Genomic DNA, 27,927 nt, shown 5'->3' with positions numbered 1-27,927 from the left:
GGGCTGGGACGCGAGCTCAGCTCCAGGGAAACCCCCCCCCCCCCGCCCGGGGCTTCCTCCGCCGGGCTGGAGCGGGCTGCGGGGTCCCGGGCCGGGCCGGGGCGGGGTGCGGCGCGGCCGGCGGCTGCCGGTGCGGCGGGAGGCAGCCCGGAGGGAGGAAGGAGGGACCGGGGGAGGGTGGGGCCCGGCCGAAGGTGGGGCCCGGGCCGCCCCCGCCCCGCAGCCGCTGTGGCAGCGGCCCCGGCCCCGCTCCCGCCTGCCGCGGCGGGGATGCCCGGCTGGGAGCGCGGCGGGCAGCGCCAGGCTCCGCCAGGATGAAGAAGCATCACTCCGTGCAGGGCACCTTCAGCCGCCTCTTCGGGAAGCGCCACGCCAGCCCCGCCGCCGCTTCCCTCTTCGCTACCAACCCGCCCTGGATCTTCACGCAGGAGGTGACCTCGGAGAGCGCGGGAGGCACCGGTCAGTGTCTCCCCCTCCGCCTCCGGTCTGCCCCCGTGGGAGCTCTGTGCGCGGCCACGCGTGATGGGGGGGGTGGTGTCCGGGAACGGGCCGGTCCCGGCGGGGTCGGACGGGGCCGGGGAGCGGCGGCGGCGGCGGCTTATTCACCGCCTGGTTGGGAAACTCCGGGAGGCGTTTGGTAGGGCTGGGTTACAACAGCGCAAGTTTAAACTTGCGCTCCTGCGGGCTCGCAGCCGGAGCGAAGCCGCTGAGGAGGGCGCGGAGGCTCCGCACCAGCGGCTTAAGACCAGCTCGCCGCTCTCACGGGGCCGTAATCCGCTCCGGGAAGTTAAACTTGAGTAAAGCAGGCTGATAAATAGTTGCGAAGCTGTTTTATTGCTTCCAGTAGCTCTTTCCCACGCCGTGTTTCATCTGCTCCTTCCCCGGTTTTAGTTATTTACTTGCAAACCTGTTTCTTGAAGGACTGTGTGCGAGGGGGGAGTTGAGGGTTGCATATTCCTCACGATTTATTTGTATTTCTTTGTGGTTTTAATTGCAATACTGTGCCCTGGAGGCTCATGTAGGAGGGAGCCAAATTAATAGTAATGGAGCCAGGCAGATAAAAGATAGCAGTTTGTGGATGAAGTTTGGTGGCTGTAAGATTCCAACAAACGCTTCCAAGCTCAAAAATGGAAGCGCTGCTTGCTGAGCTGTGCGGTGTGAAGCACTGTCCATTAAAGCTATTGCAAGGTGGTTACACCCTGCAGGCCAAACTGGTGAAACTAAGATAAAATGAAAATGTGACGGAGAGTTTCACGCAGCTCCTAAACACAAAAGGAAAATTGCTGATTTCTAACTGTCGTAAATCTGGGGAGGACTCAAGCTGCTCTCTGATGTGGTTTGGATTTGGAAAACAAAAAAAAGAAAGTCGCTGTGTCTGCTTATTACCAGACTGATTTCCGTGGCTGCAATTGCAGTACAAAGGTATTCCTTTCAGGTGTGGGGAACTGCTGTGCGGATCAGCTTGCAAAGTAAAAGTCAGGAGTCCTTGAAATTTGATCATAAGTAAAAGCTGTTGAATCACTCCTTAGCATCCTCTTGGCATTTATATCATTAATTTAATTTGTGTAGGGCAGTGTGACACACAGAAGCTGAGTGACCATGTTCAGAGTAAAGCGTGCTGAGGTGTGGGCTCGTCACGAGGGATGGCACACTCACAGCTGAGCAGTGAAGGGGCAGATTTTATTGCACCTTGCTTGCCACAGTGCCACGGTCTCACTCAGTGCAGCCCCATCCCTGGCCCTGTTTCTTGAATGTTTGCTGCATAGCTTCATGCCATTGCTGCTGCCAGAAGGGGTCCACTGCTTCTGCTAATCCCCACCTTAGTTTTTCGTACAAAGTAAACACAAGTTAAGCAATGTGGAATGGGTGTAGGTTTGTGTGTCACTGACTCAGAGATTCCTGAATATAGTGACTGATGCCGCCTCCTCGCTGTGAGCTGTGGATACCCCAGTGTCAAACCTGCTACGCCTACTCCAGGTGATGCAACCCCGAAGTAGGAAGAAGTTCCATTACAGGTGTTGCAGATTGCTTATGTTATTTCACATGACTGAGAGGACAGAAATGTCTCCAGGACAGGCTGAGTGTCAAAAAGTGGCCAAAGCGTAGTTGGGGCCAGCCGCTTCCGACAGCCTCCGAAGGCGTGTTTCCTGATCCCTCCTTCCAGGAAATGAAGCTGGCAGAGCACAGGTCTTACTGGTGACAGGCCCTTAGCAGGCAAGTCCTGTTTATCTAGCAAAGAAAACACAACTACAAGCACTTCATTTTACTTTAATTAAATGCATTCAGGTTAGCGATGCTTAGTAATCTAGGATCAAAGACCTTGTGATCTTTAATACAGTTTCTCACTGAGTTTACCTAGTGTCTTGTTTAATATAAAACTCTCATCGTTTCAAGTCTCTGAACTACTCTATCACTGCTCCACAAAGCTGTCTGAATCCAAACTCTCATGTTGTATTGGCCTTAATTCTTGCTGCTTACTCGCCGAATGTGGGGTCACCCAGGGGTTATGCAAAAACAATAATAATTTGCTGGCATCTCTGCTGTCCTCGGGACTCCAGCAGCTCCTCCTTTGCACTTGGGCCCCTCGCAGGCAGGGAAGTGTTAAACTGTTGGTAGGACCACACTAACTGAAGTGCAGGCTGATTAGTATTTTGAAAGCTGAAGAAAATGTCCTTCTTGTAAAGAATCCCCTGTAGTGGGAGAAGTCTGGGATAAGGGAGAGGAAGTCGTGACTGACTGTAAGGACAGTGATAGCATGGATGGATACTCCTGGGTGTATCCCAGGGTAACTTGTGGTGTAGTGGGTGGGAGAAAGGAAAAGCTTACATGCTTGCTGGACTCATTGGCATGTTTCAAGGTTGTGCGGAATTCATCTGCCTCCAAACCCATAACTTAAGCAGAGGCTGTGGTAGCTCATGCCCAGCCCCTGGCGTGGTCAGGTTCTTCATTCCAGGTGTTCATGCAAGTGCTTTTCTTCTGTGGGAATACACACACAAGTATTTGCTCTCCTCTCTTTTCACTAAACTCAGTGGAAAAGCTCCGTTTCCTTGGGAGCTTCTTGCCTGATCTCTGCCTGTCCAAGGAGGGCAGAGACTTAGTGACAACCACAGCTACGTGCCATGGCACTCCATGATGTGTTGGGGACCCCAGTCATCGGGTCCGGCCGTGTGTGGAGGGCACAGGCTGTGCCTCAGGCCAGCGAGGGGCCGTGCGGGAGCAGGGACACGCAGGAGGGAGCGGGGACACTGGCCGGGGCCGTGGCAGCGGCCGGTTGCTTGCACAGTCTCAGTCAGGGACTCCGGGGTGCAGCCGGCTCCTCGGGCAGGCAGTCCTGCTTCGGCGAGCGCTGCCCTCGGGTTTCAGAGGCTTAGAAATGCAGCCCAGCCCCTTTGCCTGTGTGCGGAGCTTACACAACCTTCACCCTTCTGCTCCTTGGCTTTTAATTGCTGTACGATACTTGACAGAAACTGTTCCTGTGCTTCACACTTTAGCATGGGGTCAGGTTTGAGGACTGCTTCCAAACTTTTTAGAGGGGTGGGAAAAAAAAAAAGCTTTTAACTTCTTGGAGTTTGTGTTTTGGGGCAGAGGGGGAGGTTGTTTGCTTCTTCCTTCTCACTGAAATCACTATCGAAATCTGTTAGGTGGGAACACTCCTGCAGAGTTTTCTCTCTGATCACAGCCATTTTGCTCGCTTTCCCCCTCCTTCCTCAAACCCTCGTATTTTCTCTAATGTTGGTCTCCTTGGCTACGAATTATTTGTGTATCTCCTTCCAGCCAAGGTGGGGTTTACATGCTTCAGTGCTTCTGCTTGTTAATTCCTGCTGTTAATCAGACACAAAGAACGTAATTAAACTAGCTTTATGAGCTTTATTCACTGTTAGAAATAAACTGGCCCAAAAGGTGTGGTTCAAGGTAAAAGCACAGGGCTGGGAACCAGGAGTACCTGATGGCTTCTCCTGCTTGCAACACCAGGGCTCTGCGACTGCTTTCTGCCGTAGCATCTCCATTCATAGTAGTATTTCATGGGAAGACATTCAGAGCACTTCTCTGTAAGGCAGGCTGAAGTGTCAAAGTGTTGTGGCAAGCACGATTTGTCCCCCAGTGCCAACTGCATCAGAGGTCAGAAACAAATTGTTCCAGCAGCATGCCGAAGGATGCTGCGGGCGCTGGTGGTGTCCATCCACAGCAGGGAGAAGAGCTGTGGCACCTCGCTCCTGCTGCCCTCAGCCGCTGGCAGCAAAACATGGAGGGGGAAAAACCTCCTTGGGAAGCCCCTGCGTGTCCCGTTTCCATGGCTGTGTCCGAGCGGTGCAGCGAGGCATTCCCCTCCGCTTGGCACAAGCCAGCGGGCAGCCAGGGGTCAGGGACACCTCCGCTGTCCCTCTGTGCTGCAGAAGTGACAGGGACCTGTTGTTGTGATAGGGCTGAGCAAAGAACCCGTAATCAGCTCTGCACTTTGATGTGACTGCTCTGCCCACAGAGCCGTCGGCAGGCGAGGAAGCGCAGGAGCTCTCTCCCTCCGGTTGGCGTGGTTGGTGGTCAGACTCTGCTGCTGCCTCCCCCTCAATTCCAGCCACTGACGGATCGGCCACGATCAGATCCTGCCCGTGCTTACGAGCTGGTTTGTGTCGCCTCTGTGGGCACCTGCCCGGGACCCACCTCCTGCTCTCCTGGGGGTCGGAGCCTCGCGACACTATAAAGAGACGATCCAGTTGCTCCTGAAGCATTTTCCTTCCCTAAAAGTGATCTGGGTGGGGAGTGAATTGAGTGCTTGTGCTAACTTTTGACCCTCCTGAGGTAAATTTAAGTTAGCTACTGTTAGAAATAAGCCTTTCAGAATAGACTTTGACATCTGTGCTCATTAAACTCCAGTGTCTGGAGCTCTGGGAAGGCGCTCTGCACCTTGCGGGTGTGTGCCAGGGCTGCCAGCGCCTGCCTGGGGGTCCTGCTCACATGGGACCTTTCTCCCTCCATCTCCAGCTCAGCTCCAAAACACCCAGATATTCATCAGAATCTGATGGGGTTTGCCCATTCCTGGGAGCTGATACAGCAAATGCTTCACAGCGCTTTTTAAAATTAGGTGGTGTCCAATGTTGTTTTTCCTGTTGCCTCAAACGCAGTGCTGCTGCTAACAGTCTTCTCTTCCCCTCAGGTGATGTGATTGAAGTGTACTATGGTGACAATCGCTTTGGGACAACGACCGACTCTGGCACAGCAACGCTCAAACCTCGTCCGAGAGTCCGGCCGCTGCTGACTTTCTTACCCCTTGTGAGTATCCGGCTTGCCGCTGGGATTTGTTATGGCAGCGTGTGTAACTGGTGCCCAGAACCAGCTGGGCTGGCTGCTGCTCTCATCCTCTACCCGAGGGAAGAAAATAAATGAAAAGCAAAACCACTCTATAATAATGCTGGATACGAGGGATTAGGAGGTGATCTGAGTTCAAGGCTTGTGTTGGACATAGACAAGATACTCAGGCGAGAGACGTAAGCATCATCAGACTTGTATTTTCAATTAATAAAAAAAATTGCTGAGCATGTAGATGATAGATCTGGCTTGCGCTGCATTTTATCTAACCGCTACTGGCAGTATCTCTCTCTGGATCAGGCGTGTTGCTGGAGAGAGCAATAGCAAAACTGTGCCCTGTTTACAGCAGGGGAAGGAGGAGGCGATGCAGCAGGTGTCTGTGCAGGGGCTGGTTTTCCAATCTCTGTATGAGGGAAACTGTTCCCTGCAGAGCTACCAGTGCTCCAGCAGTAGCTGGGTGCAGGGACCGAAGCCGCACGTGCCAACACAGCTGGACCCAGAGGTGGCTTTAACCCAGCTGGGACGCCCACCGCTGCCTCCGGAAGCCACACACGGTCGTTGCTGGCTTCGATGCTCCGCTGCTGTGTGCGCTGAGCAAGCTTTCCTCCCCCGTGTAGCACACCCTTCCAAAGGTCTTATCCCCTAAAGAGTACAGTGAAGCGCATGATTGCTCAGAGGTGTTTTGGAGATGGCAATAGCTAAATCTGAAGTGATACACACAGGTCAGTGAAGACAGTAAAACACTTAAAAGCCTTGGGTCTCGACAAGGAAATCTTCTCTGAGTGCAAGGGATGTTTTTCCTCGTACATCCTCGTCCTTTAGAGCAGCCACCACCTTCAGCAGAAATTGAGCTGCTCTGCTGTCAGTTGGTTGCAATTAGGAGTTAATGGGGTCGTGCACGTGGCGTTTGGAGGACAGCTGGGGGGAGAGGGAGGTTACGTATCTATTTAGAGCATGATTAGGAAGCTATGGGGTTACACAGGTTCTACAAAAGGGTTGTGCCTTCTGTGATGCCTTCCAAAAGATCACAGCAGGTGAAAAATCTCACCTGGGCTCTGAGTCGAGTGACCGTAGGACTGGTGCCTGAGAAACTCCTCCCAGTAGCACAGGCTTGGGTGTGTGACCATAGCTGGCACCCCATATCACCAGGTTTTTAGAGTGCAACTGGCCTTTTGCATGTTTTTAGAGCTTTCAAATGTTTTACTAGTGGAAGTGTAGGTGGTAGAGGAATAAACAGCACAAATGTCCCTGGGATAAATGCTAAGGGCTGTCACCCTAGCCATGGTGCTCTCCTGCTGCCCGCAGAGGCACAGCTGGCCCTGGGGCTTTTTTTCTCTCGATTGCCCTTGTGAGGGTCCCTCTCACTGTGCTTCTCTTCCAAGAGTAACAGGTTTAACTGAAGAAATTAGTAGGAATAAGCAACGCTTTTGAAGGACCAGTCTGTGTTGGGTATTTGCATTGTTTTGATTAGGTTTGATTATGATTTGATTTGGCACAGACGCTTCTGCTGCCACGCACATACTTGCGCTGGGCTGTTCTGCAGCTCCCGCCTTAACCCTTTCTTTCCACCCACCCACTCTCCTGCGTGGGAGGAGGCTGAGAAGCAGCTGCCTGCGTAGCTGTGAGTCAGGAGGATGCACACACCCTGCCCCGCAGCCGGGCCCGCCGGGCTTCGCTCCTCGCATGGAGCAGCTTCCTTCCCCCAGAACCGCCTGGCCCTTGGCTCTCCCGAGCTGAGTCGCAGCAGGGACTGCAGGAGAGGGAGCTTCGCTGCCTGCCTCTCGGGTACCACCACGTCCCCCTGCCCACCCAGCTTCCCAGGCACTGCAGGTGCAGGCAGAGCTTTGGCATCCTGGGGGAATAAATTCCTTTAGTTAACCACCAAACTGCCCTAGCTCTGCTTCAAAACAAGGAGTTTGGGGGTAGCTCTTCACATTCGGGGAAGTCTTTGGCCTCTCTGAGACCCCAGGATGCTAAGCAGCTGTATTTTGGTGCGTTTTTTGTAACGGGCAGCCTCAAACCTAGTTCATGTAATGGGTGGGAAATGTGGGCACCCGCGAGACTGGGGGAGCTGGGGACCATGAGAACAGGCGGGCTCCCCTTCACTGGGGACAGGGGATATCTAACGCTGTTCCAGCGCTGAAAAGCAATTCCCGGTGGTTACAGTGAAAGCTCCCCTCAACGGGATCCTCGGCACACGTAAATCTGATGCAGGTACCACAAACTGGAAAGGCAGGTTCCTCCCGTACCACCCTGAGCGCAGCAGCCTGCTCTGAATCAGCTGGAGGTTTGCTGGGCCCGTCACACCCCTAGCAAACACAGCAGAGGGAAACAATCTTTCTAGTCATCTCTGGAGACTGGCAGCGTACTGGAGATGCTTTCCATTTTAGAAGCCAGCTCATGACGTGAGGATGAGTGGTTTTTGAGAGAGATGCTGAGCATTAGCAGCTGCCACAGAAATTTTTGGTGTGAAACAGGCTTGTCCGGTTTTTAGGACCTGTTGAAATGACATGTCCAAAATTACTACTCGTTTATGAAATGCGGACTGTTCCCTCCAGCTTTGCATAGATCTCTTCTGACCGCCATTCCCTTTCTACTCCTATCCAAACATGTGATGCATGTGTTGCTTTTAATTCAGCGCTCAGACATCTTTGTTTCCCTGTAAATGAGCAGGTATCCTCACTGTGCTCTGGAGACTGGCAGCAATGAATTTCCATAGCAAATGGGAACTGCTGGGTTTTTTTCTTTGTGGTTTTTGGTATCTCATTGCTCTGGACAATTTCATTATCGGCTCTTGAGGTGCCTCTGTTAGCCTTTGTCTTCCCTCTGGCTTTCAGCTGAAGTTAAGGATCTTTCCTCTGCCTTGTACTGTATCTTTGGGACCAGTAAAGAGGTCTTAGATGAGGCTATGAGGCTCACCTAGTCTGATGTTTTGCCACTAGCAGATCTGTCCTAATGCCTTAGCAGACCTTGGCTTCTCCATCAGCACAAAGTTGTCTGATCAGTTGTTGCAATCCCAGGAATGTGAATTCCCACTCACTCTCTCCTGGCTCGCCAATAACCGGCTCATTCCCTTGTGGTTATAGAGGATCTTTGGTCATCTGCAGGGTGATGGGCTTTGCAAGCGAAGCATGTGTCTTTCCTTCTTATTTTGTCAAAAGCTGGGGGATTCCAGGGCTCTTCTGAAGGAGCCCAGGCTGCTGCTGTTAAAGTCAGCTCTGCTCCGGCAGCTCCTGTGTTCCTGAACTCCCTACGCCCAGGGCAGTGTGTAACGTTAATGTGCTGTCTGAGCCCTGGATGGGCTGGCTGTATAAAGCCAGCTTGACCTTTGATCAAGGAGACTTTGGAATCCTACAGCAATCTCTTGTAAAAATAGTGATAATGCCAGTGAAAGGCAACGGGCACGGGCTCAATCCTTATCTAGGCTTTTGTATGCAGCAAACCACCGCACTGAGCGGTGCAGGCTGATGGTAGGATAACGTTTGCTTTGCGCAAGGGGCTGTTAACAGCTAATGCAAACAGCTGCCTGGGGTGAGCAGGAGTGCAACAGGGTGAACCCTGGAGCCTGGGAATGGGGCGGTAAGTCCCTGACCACTGCCCATGGAGTCTGCAAGCTTCTGCTGCTCATGGAATTTATTTCCTTGCTATGGGTCTCTCCCAACGCTGGTATGTGAAAGTCCAGTCCGCTGCCTCAGTCACTTACATCCGTGCCGACAGCCTGATTCAGCACCAGTTTGTGTTTCGGACATGGGTGCGTTAGTGTACGTTTCATGAGCAACTCCAGTCCCTCTGCAGAGCAATCTTAGCAGTGAGTCACTGGAGGAAGGCGAGGCTTTCTGCTTCTGGCAGGTGTACGAGGCAGGAGCCCTGGTCAGCACTCTAGGTGAGTCACTGTGCCGTGAATATCTCATGGTGGGTGGCTGTAATTATCCAAACTGCCCTAGCTGTAAGCATCCTCGCAAATGTGTAGGCTGCTAAATTGCATGGTCCTGTACCGGCTAAATGCACTGCTGAGTTTCCAGCATGAATGTGAAGGGAGTAATTGAGTGAAAGACAAACCACACAGTAGCAGTTTTCCCCAGAGTGTGTTCAGATATGCTGGTGCCAGTTTCCCAAAAAGCTGAAAGTCTGTCTGCGACTTCAGTGCGGTGTGTACGTGACTGCGACGTGACCTGGCAGTGCTTGCTGGAGAGCAATACCCACACAACCCGTGGGAACTATTAAATTTGCCCGGTACCTGAATGGTGAGAAACTAGTGCTGCTGATTGTGGGCTGGGGAGCCCTAAGCTTGGATGTGAAATAGCCGTGCGCCTTTCCAGCCCCTCTGCACCTGACTAGCACAGGGGAATTGTGTCCATGGCTTGTGCAACCTTGATCACTTCACTCATCCCCTTAAACCCTGTCAACAGCAGCTACCGCAGTGACCTCCATGTCTCGGAAATGGCCCTGGATCCCATCAGGCTCCTGTTTGTGTAGACAAATTACCAGCTATACAGGCTAGGGCCTGCTTGTCAGCGCTTTGCTCTGATACCCTGGGCATAAAACTAACAGCTCCGTTTTCTCAACTGTTGCAGAATGCCCAAGAATCCCACGGAGTGGCTGTGCCAACGCCGTCGGTGCCAGAAGACTTTGAGGAAAAAGCAGCTCTTGGTAAGGGATCTTCTCTGCTGAGTCTTGGACGGTGCTAAGTGCTCAGCAGTACCGTGCCTTCGGGGAGGGAAGCGTGCATATACCGAGCTCTGGAGCAGACAGTCTGATCATGAGATTTTCATGCTAAAATAGAGTCTACTATTAATTATTTTTTGAAGTCATTGAATTCATTGAAAATGAATTCATTTCTAAGGGGGGAGGCATAATGGCTGTTACAGTTCAGCAAGCTTTAGACAGCTGCTGGGCAAAATAAACTGGCTTCCTAGGAGGATAGTTGGCCAGAGGCGATGCTGGCCGTCGCAGTGCTGACGGAGAAGGTGCTGACACCGCCATCCTCTCGCTCTTCCTTGCAGGCTCTGGCTCCCAGATCAATGGAAACTACCGAATGTACAGCTCAGTGGGGGACCTGCGCCCGCAGGCTCTCGAGGGGGATGACCTGGACGAAGACATCCCTCCACCGCCGTCGGTACCCCCACCACCCCCTCCAACGGCACCGGCACCTGCGCCACCACCTCCAGCCTCGCCAGTCCCTCCACCACCCGAAATGCTGCCTCCGCCACCACCGCCGCCACCACCTGAGGTGGTGCCGCCACCTCCTGCCATGGCACCTCCGCCACCTCCAGCCTCTGCCCTCTCCTCCCCCAGCACACCGGCTCCTCCAGACTTCATCCCACCAGCCCCACCGGGTGCCTCGCCGCTCAGCCGGGCCCTGGCACCCTTCACCACCGGCATCTCCAAGTGGAAGTCCGAGACAGTGCTGAACACGAGGCAGGCAGATGCTGAGGGGCCGCTCTCCCCTGCCGAGGCTGGGGTGCCGGCTGTCCCCAGCCCAAAGGAGAGTCTGCAGCCCAAGCACTGCCCCGAGCCCCACCTCACCTTCCCCAGGTCCTTCAAGGTGCCCCCCCAGCCCCAGCCCGGTCCTCCTCCATCCCCGTGCAGGAGAGCCAGCCCACCCGGCAGGAGCCCTTCCCCAGGCAGCCTCACACCCGGCCTCCTCTCCCACCCTGCTTCACCATAAGACCCGCGGCCAAGGCTTACGCAGGAGGAGAAGCCGAACAAAGAAATTCCCCACAGAGACAGGCCATCACAAAGCCGGCTGTGCCAAAACCCCCACCGCTGAGCCCCAAGCCGGATCCAGGGCTCAGCCAAGGGACGAATCCTGCTGGTCACCGGTCCCCACTGCCAGGCTCTGAGATGGAGAAGGTTCCCCAGCCAAAAAGAGCCGAGAGAGACTCTCCTCCAAAATCTGAATCTCTCTCTGCAAACGACCTGGACCTTCCCCCTCCAGACTACCCGACCTGCGAGGATGACTGGAGGGACGCCAGCAACCTGAGCAGGCTGCGGCACGAGCTCTCGGCCCTCCTGTGCTCCCCACGGAGGGAGGAAAGGCCACCAGAGAAGCCGGCTGCTCCCTGGCCTGCGGACAGCGGTGTTGACCGTGCCGGCAGCCATGAGCCCAGTCTTAATGGGCCCCAACTCGCCGGACCTGCCGGGAAGGACATGCGGTTACCCGCAGGAGGGGAGAGTGAGAAAAAAGAGGTGCCCAGCAGTCCCCCCAGTGCCAAGGGGGGCTCTCCCAGCGCGGTGCTCCCCACTCTGGAGAGCAACCCCACCACGCAGACCCGCAGCGTGATGAAAATCAGGAACGAGCTGGAGGCTGTGCTGTCCCTGAAGAAAGAAGGGAAACCTGCTCTGGGGCTCTGCAGCCAGAAGCAGGGTGCCGAGGATGGCGGCAGCACCCCACGTATGAGGAAGAGCCCCCCTGACCCGAGGAAGAGCCCCTCTGACCCAGGTGACTCGGTGCTGCCGAAACTGGCCCCGAGCCCGCTGCCAGCACCAGTGGAGAAGGATGAGGTGGGGCACGAGGACCATCCTGCTCCTGCTGCTAGCAAGGCCACAGAGAACTTGACCCCTGCTCCCGGGTCCCTCGACAGCAGTGCGAGCCCCCCAGACCCACCTCAAGGACCGGTGGAGGAGCCCCCTGCTCCCACCTCCCCCTCGCCCCCCATTTCTCCCACACAGAGCCCAGCACCACAGCCCAACACGGCCATCTTCCAGTACAAAGTGCACCAGGCTGGGGCCAGCTCGGCTGAACCGCCCTGCGCCTTGAGCTCAGCTGAACCGCCCTGCCCCACGAGCTTGGCCAGGAGCCCGCCGGGCGCCTCGGGAGCAGGACGAGAGGAAGTGCTGATCCACCCCGTGACGGGCGAGCGGGTGGAGCGGGGCTCCCCCATGGCGCTGCTCCTGGCAGCCCGGCAGCGTGCCCAGCGGGGCCGGCAGGGTGGTGAGGTGGGAGCCGCGCCGCGGGTGAAGCCGCCCCTGAAACTCGGCAGCGCCTCGTCGGACACCACCTCCACCAGCTTCTACCGCCACGAGTCCAAGCCCTACTCCTTCACTGTGGTGCCCCGGCTGACTGCGGCGGGTACAGCAGAGTCAGGACGGAGCAAACTTCCATCCTTCTCCAGCTCCTCGGAGCAGGGCCGGGATGTGCGGGCAGTGAGTGAGGCGCAGCCCTCGAGCCTCACTGGGCACCGGCGGGCCACCGCCTCCAGCCTGCTGCGGGGCCTCCTTGAGTCTGGGCAGCCAAACCAGCCTGGCCTGCCCCGCCATGGCGTACCCAGGGAGGAGGAGAACGGGGAGACGGTGCTGGACTACGGGATTATCCCTCCGCCCCCCGAATTCAGCAATGAGGTGGACGAGACTGAGGGGCCCCTCCCAAGTCGGGAGGAGAACCCCAAGTGCCCCAGCTTCCCTGACTGCAGCCGGGGCTCGGAGGCACCGCGGTATTTCAGGTGGCCCGGCTACGGCCGCGGCTATGGGAGCAGCCATGAGCCACCAGCCCCGCTGCCCTCGGAGAAGAGCAGGAGGAGCGTTGACTTCACGCCCCAGTACCCAGATTACAGCAGCTCTGCCGGTTACTTCAGCCGCTGCCCGAACCCCCGCCCACTGATCAAGAAGCGCCTGTACGTCTCTGAGCCCGACAGCTCCTACCCCCGGGCAGCTGCAGCCCCCCGGGGCACGGGCACCCTCTCCTCCTACGGCCCCGGGGGATACAGCTCCCCGGCCGGGGAGGGGGTCCGCCGCCTCGGCTCTGGCCACAGGAACGGCCCCACGAGCGCGCAGGGCAGGCGGACGTCCATCGATGCTGCTGGGAAAGCCGTGCCGTACGGCAGCACCGGGGCTGATGCCAAGTACAAGGGGCAGAATGGGGATTTCTCACCCACCAGCGTGGTGGCAGCCAGCAGGTACGTGCCCCCCCATAGGTGACCCCTTCCCTGTCCTCCGTGTCCCTTTGATTTGAAGAAGAGGAGGGCTGGGCCCTGGGCTGGCCCCAGAGCAGCACAGAGGCCCGAGAGAAGACGTTGCCCCTGGCTGTACTTGCTCCCGGCTGGGGTCTCCTCCTGCCACCTTGGTCCGGGGCCGCGGCTGCAGCATGGCTCCTCCCTGGTCCCAGCTGTAACCCTGGCGCCCATCGCCCTTTCCTCCCCGTGTTGCTGAATGGAGATGCGAGGCGACAAAAGTCGCTCTGCTCCACTAGAAAAAAAAATTATATAATTGCAATATTGAATAAAACCAAAGGGTTTCCGTGGCTTTCAGTGACTTTCCCTCTGTTTTCCCTCCAGACCTGCCCACGGCAGCTTGCAGTACAGCGGACCTACCAACACCTTCACGGTCAGGCCCGGGGCACGGCAGCCCATCTCCTATGCCTACCAGAGCGGCCACCGATAGGCCTGTCCGCAGGGCTGCTCCGCCACCTTCATCCGGCTGGGAAGGAGCGAGAAGGCGCCTGGGTTGGTCATCTCCTTCTCCGCGGGCACCAGGGACGGTCCCAACCCAGCCAGCAAACACACTGCTTGAAACTACTGATGGAGAAGGCGGGGAGTGAACCTGGGACTGGGACTCTTCTCAAAAGACTGTCATGGAGCGTGGTTACTACAGAGGACAGGCTCCTGTCTTGTTACGTGAGCAAACACATTTTTCCTTCTCCTATTTCCCCCCCTATATTATTTTCAAAATTGCAGCCTGATAGGTCTTCTAAGAAAGCCAAAAAGCATCCTTGGTTCTCTTTAAAGAGCAGCACCACTGGAGAGATTGTTTTCAGTTTGTTTTTTAATTGGTTTAAATCCAGCACGTTTGGGGGTAGGGAGAAACCAACTGGGAGATGTGCATAATGGAAGCAAGCCAGTGTATAGCTAAATGTAGGGGAATTAAAAGAAGAATGTGAGGCCAATGGGATAGAGTTTAGGATGTCTAGATCCTAACCTCTTCTGTCCTCACCTCCTTCAACAGCCTTGAGCAAATCAATTGTGCCGATGCCTTAAAAACAGCTCCTGGCTTTCAGTGCCTGTCCTGCCAAACCAGGGGCAGCTCTGCCACGAAGGTCGGGCTCCCCTTCTCCAGGGAGCAACTGGGGGGCGGGCAGCAGCTTTGGGAGCATGGGCCCTCGCTTTCCTGCTCCTTTTGGTCACTGTAAATGTTTCTGTTGGTAGTTATTCCTCATGGAAGAAGGCTGTGAGGCCTGGATGGATGGCTGTAGAGCACTTTGGAGACTTAAGACATTATGCAATCCTTTTCCTTTATCAGCTGGTGGGTGTCAGCGACTCACCAAGGTGCTGTGCCGGTGGTGCTTTCCTCGAGGGGTCTCTTGCCACTTCATACCCACGTGAACCCCACCTCTAAAAGCTAAGCCACAGAGTCCTTATAAACCGTTATACTGAGACTTGGCATTAGTTTGTCTGATCTGGGGGACTAAGAAGCTAAATTTCGCTGTGATTGTAGAGTATTTGATGCTCCTGGTGTGTGGAATGCCTGCAGTGACATACCTAAGGGAGCTGGCTCCCGCTGTTTCCATAAGCGCTTGTCTGGGTGCTGGGCGTGTGTGCAAGCCTGTCCCTGCTTCCTGCCAGTGCCTCTCTGAAGGAGCTAGTGATGGCTATGCGGTGGGGTAGGAGATACGAGTAGCCTTAAAGAGGGTATTTTATACTACAGAGCAAGCAATACAGTCTCACGATAGCTGACCAAAGTTTTGTATAGCCAACACCCTGAAATTAGAAATACAGAATCTTCCTCATAGGTAAACTTGCTGAAAATCACTGTAAGATAAGTGTAAAAACTTGTAGAGAATGTTTTCTAATCACCGACAAACTAAAAGCACTTTGAGACATTAGTCTACTTTTATGGAAAGCACTTTCTATTTTCAATACTATACAATATCATTAGTTCCACTCCAGCTTATCCTGCATTGCACGCACGTAGGTATGTGTGCACGTAAGCAGATTTTACTCTACAATTCAACTCAAAATTCAGTGATAAATTTTCCTTCACGGTGGAATTTTCAAAAGAGTTATCTTGATATTAAAGTTATGTTGTTGACGTTCTATGTTTCATGTTATTTCCAACTTTACCTAATAATTTAACAGCTGTTCCAAATATTGCAGCAGCTTCAAAGTATTCTGAACTTTACTTTGCTGTGAATAAAATGAAAACGCAAATACCATAATCGGTCTAATAGCTAATTCAAATGGCATTTTTATGCCAGTAAGTCGCAGTGACTTGGAAGATTTCCGGACATGCTTACCCAGCCAGTATTGAAATAACACGTTTTAAATATCTGGGTGTTGGGTTTTAAAAAAATGTTTACCGATAAAAGTGACTACGGAGTAACAATCTGGGTATTTAAGTGTGCTAGTGTCATGTAGAATAGCCCTTCGCCCCCCCTTAAAACATGGAAGTTTCTCCATGCAAGGAGCATCTTGAGGATTCTTATTTATCTATGGAAGTAAAGCCGTGATCCTGTTTGAGTGGCTTCAGGGTCATGTTTTAGTATTGGATGAAGTTTCACCAGTTTAACTTGAAACAAAACAAAGAAGCCTCTCTGATAAGATTGCAACCCAATTGTTTTTTCTTCCTGATACTTTTTTTTTTTTTCAAAATAATAAGTTACAACTGCAAATTAATTCTCAAAAGCGGATTTAAATTTAAAGGCTTGTTGGGAGACTTCGGCCTTCAAGATTGACTTTGCCCAGAAATGGGGGGTGGGGTGCGTGTGCAATTCTCCCCCTCAAGAATTCTGTTAAATTTGAGCGTATCACCAAGATTTTTTTTTTTTTAGAGCAAAATGTGACACTCCAATGGTGGCACTTGCTTTGAATTTCACATTTACTATTTCACCCAGACACACAATTCATATGTAGTTGTTCTATGGTGTTATATAGTGTGGAGTGTCTTGTTTCTAGCAGACGTCTATTTGTTTATATTAAATATTAGAAGCATGATAATGTAAGTCAGTCAGTTTTATGAAACAGCCATTATTCATTCAAAGAACACCCATTCTGGGAATGCACAGTGGACTAAGCTGTAACTAAATCAGGTAGGACTCTGCTCACAGTTGTAAAACTGGTTAGCAGGAATGTTTTAAGCAGTGGAACTATTCTATTCTTTCAACACTTTGGGCTATCCCTGCTTCTTTTGAATGCATTAAGCAAAATTCTAGTATTTCAGTAACAACTAGACACTTATGCAGGGGCCATTGGGAACTGTTTGTGTTACAAAGAAACCACTGTCAGAGCTGTTGGCAGCCAAAGCACCTAGGGAGAAAGCTAAATCCATAATGAAGAGCACGGGCCTCTCGGCTGCAGGGATGGGGAAGAGCTCCCTCTTCCTTGGTCAGGTAATTTTGTCAGGACAGCATGTAGATAAACTGTACTCCAATTCCTGTTTCTGCTCCTCCCAGCTCTGTTTCACTATAGAAATCTAGCAACAGAAGAGGAAGAAACTAAGGGGTAGTAATGGAGCAAAGCAACCTACCTTATAGCCCAGTCTTAGTGCTGAAAGCTATCTTGAAGCCTGACAATGGAATTATTCTCACGTTAACCCTCTCTGATGCAGTTTGGTCATCACATCTTGATACAACTTAAAATATCCCCTGCAGCTGCCTCATCCTCAAAAGTGCCTGCTAATGTAATATAACTGAGAGCTTTACTTGTAAAGTGTTGAACAAAGTCTCTTATTTATGAGTGCCATTGAACGCCAACCTTCTTGCATTAAATATGTCTGGACGTATTGTTTTATTACTTGTGTGGTCTGACTTTTTTTTTTTAGTGTTGCTGAAGTGGTCTGTCTGCTGTAAGATTGAGATCTTTGCATGTAAGATTAAAAGGACAGGAAAATGTAGCTCAAACTGGCCTCAGCAACAGTCTGAATTTCAGCTTACCTAGGGCTTGGTCCAACTTCTACTTACCAGTTGTTGATATAAACCCTGTGGCAATTTAAGTGTTTTTAGAAGCCCCATCAAGGAATGAACGGGCAGCTAGCCCTAACTGCCCTTGTCACTCTAGAAACACCCCTCACATCCAGCTGGTTAGGCAGGCTGGCAAAGGAGCTTGTGCAGTTCAGCCTGTGCTGCTTCTATAAATAGTTCTTGGTTTTGAGCTGTTCATGAGTAATGAAACTTGCATACTTATTTGCAAGTCCTAACTAGAATGTTGTACTTAAAATTGAAAACGCAGTGTGAGCAATGCAAGCAGCAACATAAAAGGCAGGCTGTCTTCACAGTGGCTTATTCTCTCCACTCCGCAAAATTAAACTTATTTGCATTCTCATCTCTTTAATCCTGCTCTGGCTACAGAACCAGGCTCTTTGTGAGGGAAGTGTGCAATGTGTACCTTGGAAGCTTTTACTCTAGCCACAATGTATTTATAGAAGTGTCCCCAAACCTGAACAGCATGTAGTCCAGAACAGTGTGAGCATACCACAAACCCCAGGGAATTCGCTCCAATTCCTCTGCAGATAGTTACAAAGTCAACAAGCATTGATGTGGTATCGCCAGTGTTTCTGCCACGCTGCCTGTGTGTTGGTGTGACTATTTAATATAGCCTGCTAGCAATGTACACTCAACGAGGAGCCAAGCTAACACAACACGAGTGACTCCTAGATAAACTGTCGCTCTTCTGTGCTTCTCTTATGATGGTGAAAAGTGGTGGGAAAAAAAAATAAGTAGTAGATACTCTTTAAAGAAACATGCAGGTGGTTTGGGGGGATGCTGCCTTGCCACTTGCCAAGCCGGCAGCTGCTGCCCTCCTGTGGCAGAACATAAAGCTTCACCCAAAGGTTTGCCAGATGCTGAAGCATTTATTTTTTTTTTTTTTGTGCTGCCACACTAGAAGTCCTTAGGCAATTGTAAAAACAGGATTAATATATCAATAATGACCTGTAGTCCATATAGGCTTTACCTTCTACTGTTGTGTTTTGCTCACAGGGTGGCAACTTAAATTGGTTTAATACTTGACATTTGAAACTTTTCTTTTTAGCTATGCACAATGGAAACCTTCTGGAAAGAAAAGCTTCCTGAAAACAAGCAGGACTTACAGCCTGCCTTGCACTAGTGCTGAAGAATCATAGTACCCTAGCATTAAACAGTAATACGGTGCGCACTTATTTAAGAACGGTTTTAATTTCAGGGACTGAAATCACAACTTCACTTTAACTGTGTGAATGATCTCAGCTGGCTCTTCAATACTACAGAAGTGGCCCGGTGAGACTTATACCCAGTTACAAATGAGAACTATGGTTTATTTAAAAACTGTCTTCCACTTTTTCCAAAATAACTTTTTCCACAAACAGCACAAGAACTGTTTCAGTTTTCGGTACACCATCAGAGGTCTGTAACAGGTAACTTTTTCAGTTGTTCGAGGGGTACTTTAGAGGAAACCTGTCAGTTTTTATAATAATTTACCTTTTCCTTGTCATACACTGCTCTAGATCAGGAAGTCTGCTCTGTAAACACCTGTATGACATGGGAATTAAAAAAGCAGCAAACGAGGTTTAAAAAGAATACGAGAAAAGTACAGAGCCTGGGAAAGCTTAGTCTGCCTAAAAATTAATTGTGGGCTCTGTATAATTTGGATCAACTAAAACCTATGTTTATGCAGCAATAAGCCCACTGGAAGTGATGTACATTTTAGTGTTGCTATCGTGCTAAAGAAACAGGAGTAGCATTCATTTCAATAGTATTTTTTTCATTTGTCAGGACCTGCTTTATTCTGTCTAGGCAATATTAGGCCAGACCAAGCCATACCTAGAGCAGTGGCAATACTTGCAGAGCAATGATTTTTTTTCCGTTAAATATGTTCCAGGGAAACAGTTTAGTTTGAAAAGTATGTGGTATACTACAAAAAACACCTCTAAGGATTATGTGGAGTCTGTTTGGGGGATTATGGGAATGCTTGGTTCCCTCAGACGCCGGCACAAAGTCACTCATCACAAGTGTGTAAGGAGTCTCATTTATCACTAAGCAGAGTCTGTTTATAGGAGCAAGCAAATGAAAACTGAAGCCCTTAGTCCAGTTTTTCCCTTACATAACTTTTGTTCACAGGTCTTATCTTAGAATAAGTTGTCTTCAGCACAGAGGAGATGAAACGTGGTGTCAAACAGCAGAGCAACTGCTAACTTCTCTTGGCTTTCAGCATGCTACAGTAACAGCCCCTTTGAGCTGGCCTCAGCTGCTAAGCCAATGTTGAGCATCACAGGTTTTTCAGTATTTTTTTCAGTATTTCAGCGTGTCATGCACTATCACAAAGATGTTTAATTACAGGGCTACAGCTGGGATCCTTATCATACAGCATACAAGACTCCTCACAGCAAGCACTGGTATTCCAATACCAGCGCATAAACAGCGTATGCCGTAGGATCCACGCTAGTAGATATTGAAGACCAACCCTCTAAACCACACGCTGCATTAGGGACAACAGTGGAACCCTTCTAGTCTTTAAATGCTAACATGTCTTCCCATTTGGTGGGAAGAACTGATTTACATAGCAAATAACTTTGCTCAAGGGTGAGGCTCTCACATCCAGCTAACAAGAGGTGTTGTTTTTAACCTCCACAAAAAAATGTTTCTATTAATTCCATGGACGGTTTGGAGAACTGAGGGAGGAATTGAGTCTTTTTTTTTTTTTTTTTATTTTTTTTTAAATGATACCTAATTCCCTGTCTCTCCAAGTCTCCTCTGTGTCTGAAGTCAATTTTTTTCTGGGTAAAATACTGAAGTCTTATCAGAGGTGAAGCCAACTCCTGAGGAGAGGGTAAAGCTTGGTTTGTAACTAACTTATGCCTACTTCAAAATTACTACAGGAACCTTCTTAGTCACGAGCTTCAAGGCAGACAACAGACCATACCCGCTCCAGTTCACGCACACACCTTTGACTTCAGCAGAATCAAAGTAATACCAGGAAGGAATTTGGACCATGAGTTTATAAAACTATTCTTTCACACAGTTGACTCCAGAAGCTTCACCAGTTGGTATGGGGACAGCGTGATGTAAAACCTGATGATCCCATCCAACTGTAGTGAGCAAGGCATTGTCTGAAGGAGACCACGATAAGCCTTTTACAAAGTCTCGATGAGAACGGTTTCTGAACCTGGAAAACATGAACACTCCATTAGCCATAAAGCGTCGTCACTAAGACTTTATGGGCTTGTGCAATTCCTAACAGCTAGTTTGTTAGGATGATGCTCCCCTATTTAAGGGGTATTTTCCTCTTCCACTCAGCATATAGATAAATCATTAACTTAATGAGAAGTCAACAAGACAAACAGCCACAGTAGTGAATACATTCTGTCTAGTACTTACACCTCTGAGAGGTCTGAGTCAAGAACAGCTACAGAACAGTCTTCACTGATGGAAGCCAGTAAGGGTGAACTAGAGGACAGAGATGAGACCACAGTTAGAACAATCAAATACAAGAAAGCTTCTTCCTAGGGATAAACTTGTAAAAAGCACACTTCTTAGTGAGCCTGACCCAGGTACAGCAAATTAACAGACACCAAATCTTACAAAAATGTTTTCATCATCATTTGGCAGGTTGCCAGCACACTAAGCGAGAATATTCTATCAGTGTCGGAAAGCAAGTAATCCTTCTTCAAGCAGAGGTGACTGTAATTAGAAAAATCCCCACAGTGAGTGGGTCAATAATTCTGAACACTGCAAAAGCGTTCTCATGTACATTCACACTCATCAAAAGCGAGACATTGTTCGGTTTACTCTATTCTTCACTATCGATCTTCTTGATAAAAAGACCAAAATTAGTACTCTCGTACATTTTACTCTAAAAACAAATAAGGCTTTCAAGTGTATGTAGTCACACATTCGATGCCAGTATATCAGACTGTACCTATGTGTAGAAAATGCAAACCCCGTGATACTTCGGGCATGCACAGTGGAGCTGAGGGCAGAATCAGGATTCTTTGTGTCTACTAGTGCAACTGTTCCATTTTCATCACCTTTAAGAGAGGAAGGGAGAATGAAGTTATTAGCAAAATTGTCATGTGAAAAGAAAGACCTTGATTTGTCTGGTGAAAGTCAAATAATAAGATCACTTCTTACCCAAAGCAAAGATGTCACTTTTCTGTGGATGCCACATGACTGAGGTAGGGAGGTGATTACAGGCACTGCAAACTGCGAGTAAATAAATTGGGATGAGTGTGAGAAGAGTCAGTACAAAGATATTCCTACGCTATCTCATTTAGCACTGCTACTGCACTAAGACAAATATTTAAAAGTTTATTGCACTTCTGTGATAGTGTTAGACTTCCTTAAGTTTTAATAGGCTTTTCTGCCCAAATGGTCACATCGCTAGATTTGAAGTTAGACATACTGAAGTCAGGCATAAAATAATTTATGTCTTCCAACAAAAACTCATACACAAGCAGTGATTGCATACAGAAACATACCAATTCGAGTAGCTGGTTTGGGGCATCTGGTGTCCCAGAGTAAAGTTCTGCTGTCCTATAAATCCAAAGGGAATGAGAAGGCTTTTACAATTTTTTATTGGCAGGGGGTAGGCATAAACCCAGATTCACTGCAGAACTGCTACTGACCCACATTCAAAACCACACCACCTCTTCCTTTGTGTTAAAATGATGCTGTCATTAACTGCAAGTTAGCTCCTTCAGTCATCCCCAGGACAGACCTAGGAGCTCCCACATTTTAATACAAGCCTGTAGAAATCAGCTTGGTAAGCTGATTGTCAGCTTATCAGACTGCAACACTGAAATAACACAGGTATGCAGCTTGTAACACAATAGGTGCTTTCTCAGTAAGTGCATTTAACTGTAAATAACTAAAGTTAAATCTCATTTTTATCAGGTAGATTTAGACAGAGAGTGAGCTTTACCTCAGCACAGGACAGGAACACAGTGTCCTTACCAGGACAGGAAGCCACACATGTCACTGAACCGGAGTGAGCTACCAAAAGCACAAAAGGATAAAGAGCCTCAAAGATTGTATCCAACCTTCCCACATATTCCCAAGGACCTCTGAAGGCACAGCAGTATAATAAAGAATAGTTTATGCCCAGATACAGGGTAACTTCTACTCAGCAATAGCCAACTGCTTCCTACCAAACTGATGAGCTGCCAAATCCAACCAGAGCCACTGCAGTCAAGTCCCTGTGACATGCATAAGCTAGAGGAAGCCTCTCCAGACAAGAGGCCGGTTACAAAGGGGCTGGGGGGGGAGAGGACCAAACACAGAATGGCCTCTGCTGTGGCTAGAGATCACAATGCTACATCTCCAGAGATCGGCATCTCGAATGAGCTGCTGTTCAAAAAAAATACGGGTTAGGAGATCACACGATCATATGCAGGCGGAAGAAAGATTTCAGTACAGAAGAAATACTCTAAAATAAGCTTAGAGATGCAAGGCAAACTAAGCCTTATAGCATTCATTTTGCGGGGAGAAATGAACAACAGACAAAGAAATAAGGCTGTGCCAGAAACTTCACAGACTGGCAAACATTAGATCACGGCCCCAAGTATGGTTTGGCAGACGGGAGATAACCAGCGATGCTGCAGGAGTAAGCTCAGCCTGCAGCAACCAGCGAGGGGCCAGGAGGAGCCGGGCGATGGGGCCGGCGTGGCACTCACCTCTGTAGGAGTGCAGCACCGTTTGCTGTGGGAGGTCCCAGACCTTCACGCTGTGGACGAGAGCGAGCAGTCAGCACCCGGCACCGGCCCTGGCGCACGGCAGCTGGGCTGGGGACACTCACCAGAAGTCCCTGCCGCCGCTGACAGCCTGGGTGCTGCTGGCCAGGATGGCCACCGTCATCACGATGTCATCGTGCTCGTATTTACAGAACTTGTTGACGATGAGAGTTTCATTCTCGTCCAGCTCCCACAGCTCCACGGCACCTGGGGGGAAGCGGCGGGGGGGGGCCCACCTCAGCATCGGGGGGCCCCCACCTCAGCCGGGGGGGGGGGGTCCGGGGGATCCCCGTTGCTTACCGGAGTCGGAGGCCACCAGGATGCCCCTGTCAGCCACCCAGCACAGGTTGGCGACGCCCGCCTCGGTCTGTACGCCGGCGGTGCAGAAGCCCTCGCTGGGGGCGCGGCGGGGGTCGGCGAAGACCCAGAGGGAGCCGGCCCAGCAGCGCCCGCTCAGCCCCGAGGCGCCCAGCAGCAGGGCCCCGTCTGCGGGAGAGGCGACAGGAGAGGCCCGGTGAGCGCCCGCCGCCGCTCCCCGAGGGGCCGGGCGGCCCCCCCCCCCCCCCCCCCCCCCCCCACCCCGCTCCGCTCCGCTCCCCGCCCGCGGCCCCGCTACCTGCGCGGTAGTGCGCGCCCTCCAGGTGCCGCTCCATGCAGGCGGGCGCGTTGGGCGGGATGTTCCACTCGGGGCCGGCCGCAGCCGCGGCCTCCCCGCCCGCCGGGGGCTGCTCGGGCGGCGGCTCCTCCATGGCGGCGGCAGCGGCGGCGGCGGGAGCGGGGCCGGCGGCGCCCCCACGTGCTCCCGCGCCGCCGCCTCTCGCGAGAGCGCCCGCCCTGCCCCGCCGCGCAGCGTCTCGCGAGACCGTCTCTGCCGCCATCTTGGTGCGGAGGCGGCCGGCGGTCACCGGGACGAAGGGGGTCGTGCCGCCGCTTGCCCTGTCCCGCCCGCCATGCTCTCCCGCCTCGTCCTCCGCGCCGGTGAGCCGGGGGGGAGCGCCGTCTCCCTGGGGTTGGGGGGGCGGGTTGTCCTGGCTGAGCTCTGTCCTGACGCGCTCTCTGCCCCTCTTCTTCCCTCAGCCCCGGCCGCGCTGAGGAGCCTGCCGCCTCCCGTCACCGTGGGGTGAGTACCGCGGGGGGCGGGCGGGCCGGGGCGGGCGGCCCGGGGGCCTCGGCAGGCAGCTCTGAGGGCTTTGACCTCTGGCTGAGGCCTAGCGGCGCCTCCGGTGTGCCGGGCTGCCTGAGGAGGCCTGGGAGCACCTCAGAAACCTACCAGTCGTTGCTTTTTAATAACGTTATTCTGGGGTTTTGTCTTTATCTTTCTAATTGAGGTCGTAGGCTTATAGAATAGTTACGGTCGGAAGGAACCTCTGGAGGTTATCGAGTCCCACCCACTTCCTCAGAGGAGGCGTGTCTAATGAATGCCTACCCATTTAATTGGAAATGTGTTTGAGCCTCGTCTAAGGGTGGTTTGTTGTTGGTTTTTTTTTTAAATAAGAAGCTTAATGGAAACTTTCTCATTATTTATAGTGTATTGCACACCACAAGACCACTGCATACAACTCAGCAGTGTTTGGCTCCTTTGCCACCTCTGCCTGAGAAAGGAGGAGAAGTACGTTATGGTTTGATCCCTGAGGAGTTTTTCCAGTTTCTCTATCCTAAAACAGGAGTTACAGGTTAATATATATTTTTTTTTTTTTTTAAATGTGTGTTTAGTCATGCTTATTTAGTTCTGTCCACCACTTCTGGCTGCTGAAAAGGTAAAATATTAGGGAAAATTATTTCTTGCATATGCAGAAGGAGGTTGTGAAGAATGAGCCAGTGCAGCACTTCCTGGCTCTAAAGCTAGGCACCTGTGCTTTAATAAAGGCTAAAAGAATGTCACGAGCTTGATCTTGTAGGAAGATTTATTTGCCTGCTGACCCTCAAAACCTTTAAACAGAGATTTTTGCCTGTTTCTGAATGAGCAGAAGCAGCAGGTCCCGTGCAAGGTGCAGGTTGCTTCCACTTCTGGTGAGCACCCTCATGGTACCCTTCCCCTTGGTGGTGTTGGGTTCCTACTTTTTATAACGGTAAAAGAGAACACTTCCTGATCTTCTTGTAAGCCTTAAACTAGCTACCTCTTAGGTGTTTGACTTTAGTGAGCCTCTTTATGCTTTGTACAAATAATGCTGCTTTATTTTTTCTTTAGGGCCTTATATGTTGGGAACTGGGCTCCTGCTTTACTTTCTCTCTAAGGAAATCTATGTAATTAACCACGAGACAGTTGCAGCTGCCTGCATATTATCAGTCATCATTTATGGCGTAAAAAAATACGGGTCTGATGTAGCAGCTTTTGCTGACAAACTTAATGAGGTAACAAAACCATAATCTAACTTTGTAGTAGTTAATAACTGTTCAAAGTTATCCGCTTAAATATTTAAAAGAATACTGTGTCCAGGCTGTCATAAAAATCTGAGTCTAATATCTTCAGAATGTTGCTTAAATAAGGTATGTTTTAGATCTTAGGTTGGTATTGTTACATAAGTCTTCACAAATAAAACACCTCATACCGGCACAAATGATTTTTTTTAAAGTACGATTGATTGTGAACCCTGATTCTTCTGTCTTGCCATCCTTTAACCTCAACCCTTGCACAATCCAGTTTACGCAGACATTTCTCAAATCTTAATGCAGAACTTTTAATTACAGATCACTTGTTTTCCTTGCGTCTTACTTTCATACTGAAGCATATTTTTTTGTTTCTTCTTTCAGGAGAAAGTTGCTAAAGCTTTAGCTGTGAAAAACGAGGCTATTAAAGATCTTGAGACTGCCATTGAACAGGAGAAGAAGGAGCAATGGCGGGCTGAAGGCCACAATTACCTCTTTGACGCTAAGCGGGTACGCAGTTACAGCTCTTCCGTTCACTTCCAGTGCAATCTCCACTACATAATCTGGGTGCCTCTTAAATTGCTAACAAGCAACAAACCATTTACCCTCTGTGCGTTGCAGACAGGGCCAGTTCCACTGCCTGATCCAGTGACTTTTGCTATAGAACGTGTTCTGCTGCTGTCTTGTATTCTTGCTAAATGTTAACCCTTTGATTTCATCTTCTGTGTCTAGAATAATATTGCAATGTTGCTGGAAACTAACTATCGAGAAAGATTACTGACAGTGTACAATGAAGTAAAGAAAAGGCTGGACTATCAAGTGGCTATGCAGAATTTAAAGCGTCAGAAAGAACAAGATCACATGATTCAGTGGGTGGAGAAAAATGTTGTTCAGAGCATCACACCTCAACAGGTACTTGCTTTTTTAAATCTGCTTTACATTTTAGTCTATACAAATATTTGCTGTCCAGTGATTCTGGCTTAAGGCAGAAGATGATAGGTCATCTTTGAGTGACATCCAAACATGGCTGCAATGCATTCTTGCTGCTGAGTAAGAGCTAAGGAGCCCAGTACTAGGTACCAGATGCTTGTGTTGCTGGTGATTTAAGCTAGAATCACGTGTGGTGTTTGTAGTTGCAGCATAAAGCTAAGCTTGTGATAAGATGTATAGCTAATGGGTCAGGGAACTTACTTGTAAAATTCTCTGTGTAAGACCGTGGCAGCTTAAGATCTGCAGATGGGCTCTAAATGTCCTTTCTTTTAAGGAATGAAGCTGAGAACAAAAAAAGAAAACATGTTCCTAGCACTGCATGCAGATGCTTTAATGCAGGTCACTTTAGTCTCTGACTTCATGAGCTGTAATTATATCCCTTTTAATCTGTAACTCATTTTATGGGTCTAAAAAGGAGTATCTAAAATGCATTAGAATGTGTATTTTGCTTGTTTAAATGTCTTCCATAAAGTCTTTCTTCTGAAAGCTGTTTTCCTGTCTTTTGCAGCAGAAGGAGAGTATTGCAAAGTGCATTTTGGACCTGAAGGCATTATCGAAGAGTGCACAGGCAGCAGTGTAACCACGTCTGATTCCACTGACGTGTGTCTCTACTTACTGTTGGAAACTGTATGATTCTAAAGTATCATTAAACAAACAAACAAAACACTCTGCTGTCTTTCACTAGCAGTAGCAACAGCAATTTCCTTTTTGTGTTTGAAGTAGCTAGATTGGTCACATAAACCACTGGTTTGTTTATAGTGGGGAATTACTTGCAACCACAGTATGTGCAATTGTGTTTGGTTCCTTGTTTGGTTGTGAACGCTTCCGGAGATAAGATACAGAACTTCACAGTGAAAAATTTTGGTGCTAATAGAGGGATCAGTTTTTGGTTTAGAATTCTGTGTGATAATGACCTGTAGATATCTACTGTAACTGTAAACATGTTCTAAAATCAAAATGAGTGCCAGTGCTCCCATTCACCTAGTCCAGTGCTTGGAGGTACTCTGAATGAATGTCCTCGTTTTAAAAATGAACTAAAAAACCACTTCCATAACAAAGCTTAAAGAGTGACAAAAAGCGTCTTTCCTTTGGTGGAAAAGAGGATGTAGCTGGCAGAAGACGTATCAAAAGCTACCAGAAAACTTGGCTCCAACTGAACTCGTCGATAGTAAGTTTAAAACAGTGAAATGGATAAGTTTATTCTAGAGGGTGTTTTTTTCCTGAATTTTCATAGAAAAAAAAGTTGCTTGCTTTTTTTTTCTTTTTTGTGTGACAAGGAAAATAGTTTTATGTGTATTATGAAAATACACAGTGTAAGCCTTTTCATTTTCTTTTTATAGGAAACTTTGTCCCTGAAGGATTTTGTTACATCGCAAATGTCCCAACTGAGCAAAGCACTTACCTATGTGTAATCTCATCGTTTCTGTCTTGGGAAGTGATAGTAAATAAACTTAAGTAAGCAGACTAGGGTGTGCTTACGTGCCTCTCTTATATGGATTGGTACTACGGTAGGGAAATACTTATTTTTAGTGGAGTTGGTAAAATAGCATAGTTTTCTACACTTTTCAATACAACAGTTCAGCAAAACAGGTGTTCTTTAGAGGTAAGAACCTTACTTAAAAGTAAGCTAGCTGA

At 50.0% G+C, this 27,927-nt stretch overlaps 3 protein-coding genes across 3 annotated transcripts; 2 read left to right on the top strand and 1 right to left on the bottom strand.

Annotated features, from left to right (window-relative positions):
• The first annotated feature begins 314 nt into the window (after positions 1-314).
• Positions 315-15,332, top strand: C27H6orf132 (chromosome 27 C6orf132 homolog). The gene is given in 6 exon segments (XM_050911578.1): positions 315-459; positions 5,153-5,268; positions 9,879-9,954; positions 10,308-10,850; positions 10,853-13,199; positions 13,578-15,332. Coding segments are annotated over 6 exon segments (3,333 nt in total). The 3' UTR covers positions 13,684-15,332.
• A 4,855-nt stretch (positions 15,333-20,187) lies between these two features.
• WDR77 (WD repeat domain 77) lies at positions 20,188-23,684 on the bottom strand. Its single transcript, XM_050911492.1, has 10 exons — positions 23,552-23,684; positions 23,236-23,421; positions 23,001-23,142; positions 22,879-22,928; positions 22,128-22,198; positions 21,685-21,739; positions 21,338-21,409; positions 21,126-21,234; positions 20,585-20,653; positions 20,188-20,372 (listed from the first exon to the last, which is right to left on the bottom strand). Exons 1-10 carry the CDS (start codon positions 23,682-23,684, stop codon positions 20,213-20,215), a joined length of 1,047 nt encoding a protein of 348 aa, XP_050767449.1. The 3' UTR covers positions 20,188-20,212.
• Positions 23,685-23,846: 162 nt separating this feature from the next.
• On the top strand, positions 23,847-27,756 carry ATP5PB (ATP synthase peripheral stalk-membrane subunit b). Its single transcript, XM_050911322.1, has 7 exons — positions 23,847-23,913; positions 24,013-24,055; positions 24,463-24,608; positions 25,124-25,287; positions 25,687-25,812; positions 26,035-26,214; positions 26,801-27,756. Exons 1-7 carry the CDS (start codon positions 23,886-23,888, stop codon positions 26,870-26,872), a joined length of 759 nt encoding a protein of 252 aa, XP_050767279.1. The 5' UTR covers positions 23,847-23,885; the 3' UTR covers positions 26,873-27,756.
• The last annotated feature ends 171 nt before the right edge of the window (positions 27,757-27,927 follow it).

The sequence above is a fragment of the Gymnogyps californianus genome, chromosome 27, assembly GCF_018139145.2.
Source record: "Gymnogyps californianus isolate 813 chromosome 27, ASM1813914v2, whole genome shotgun sequence".
In the NCBI taxonomy this organism is placed as follows: Eukaryota; Metazoa; Chordata; class Aves; order Accipitriformes; family Cathartidae; genus Gymnogyps; species Gymnogyps californianus.
Note: the sequence above shows the minus strand (reverse complement) of the source record. Positions and strands in the feature narration are given on the sequence as shown.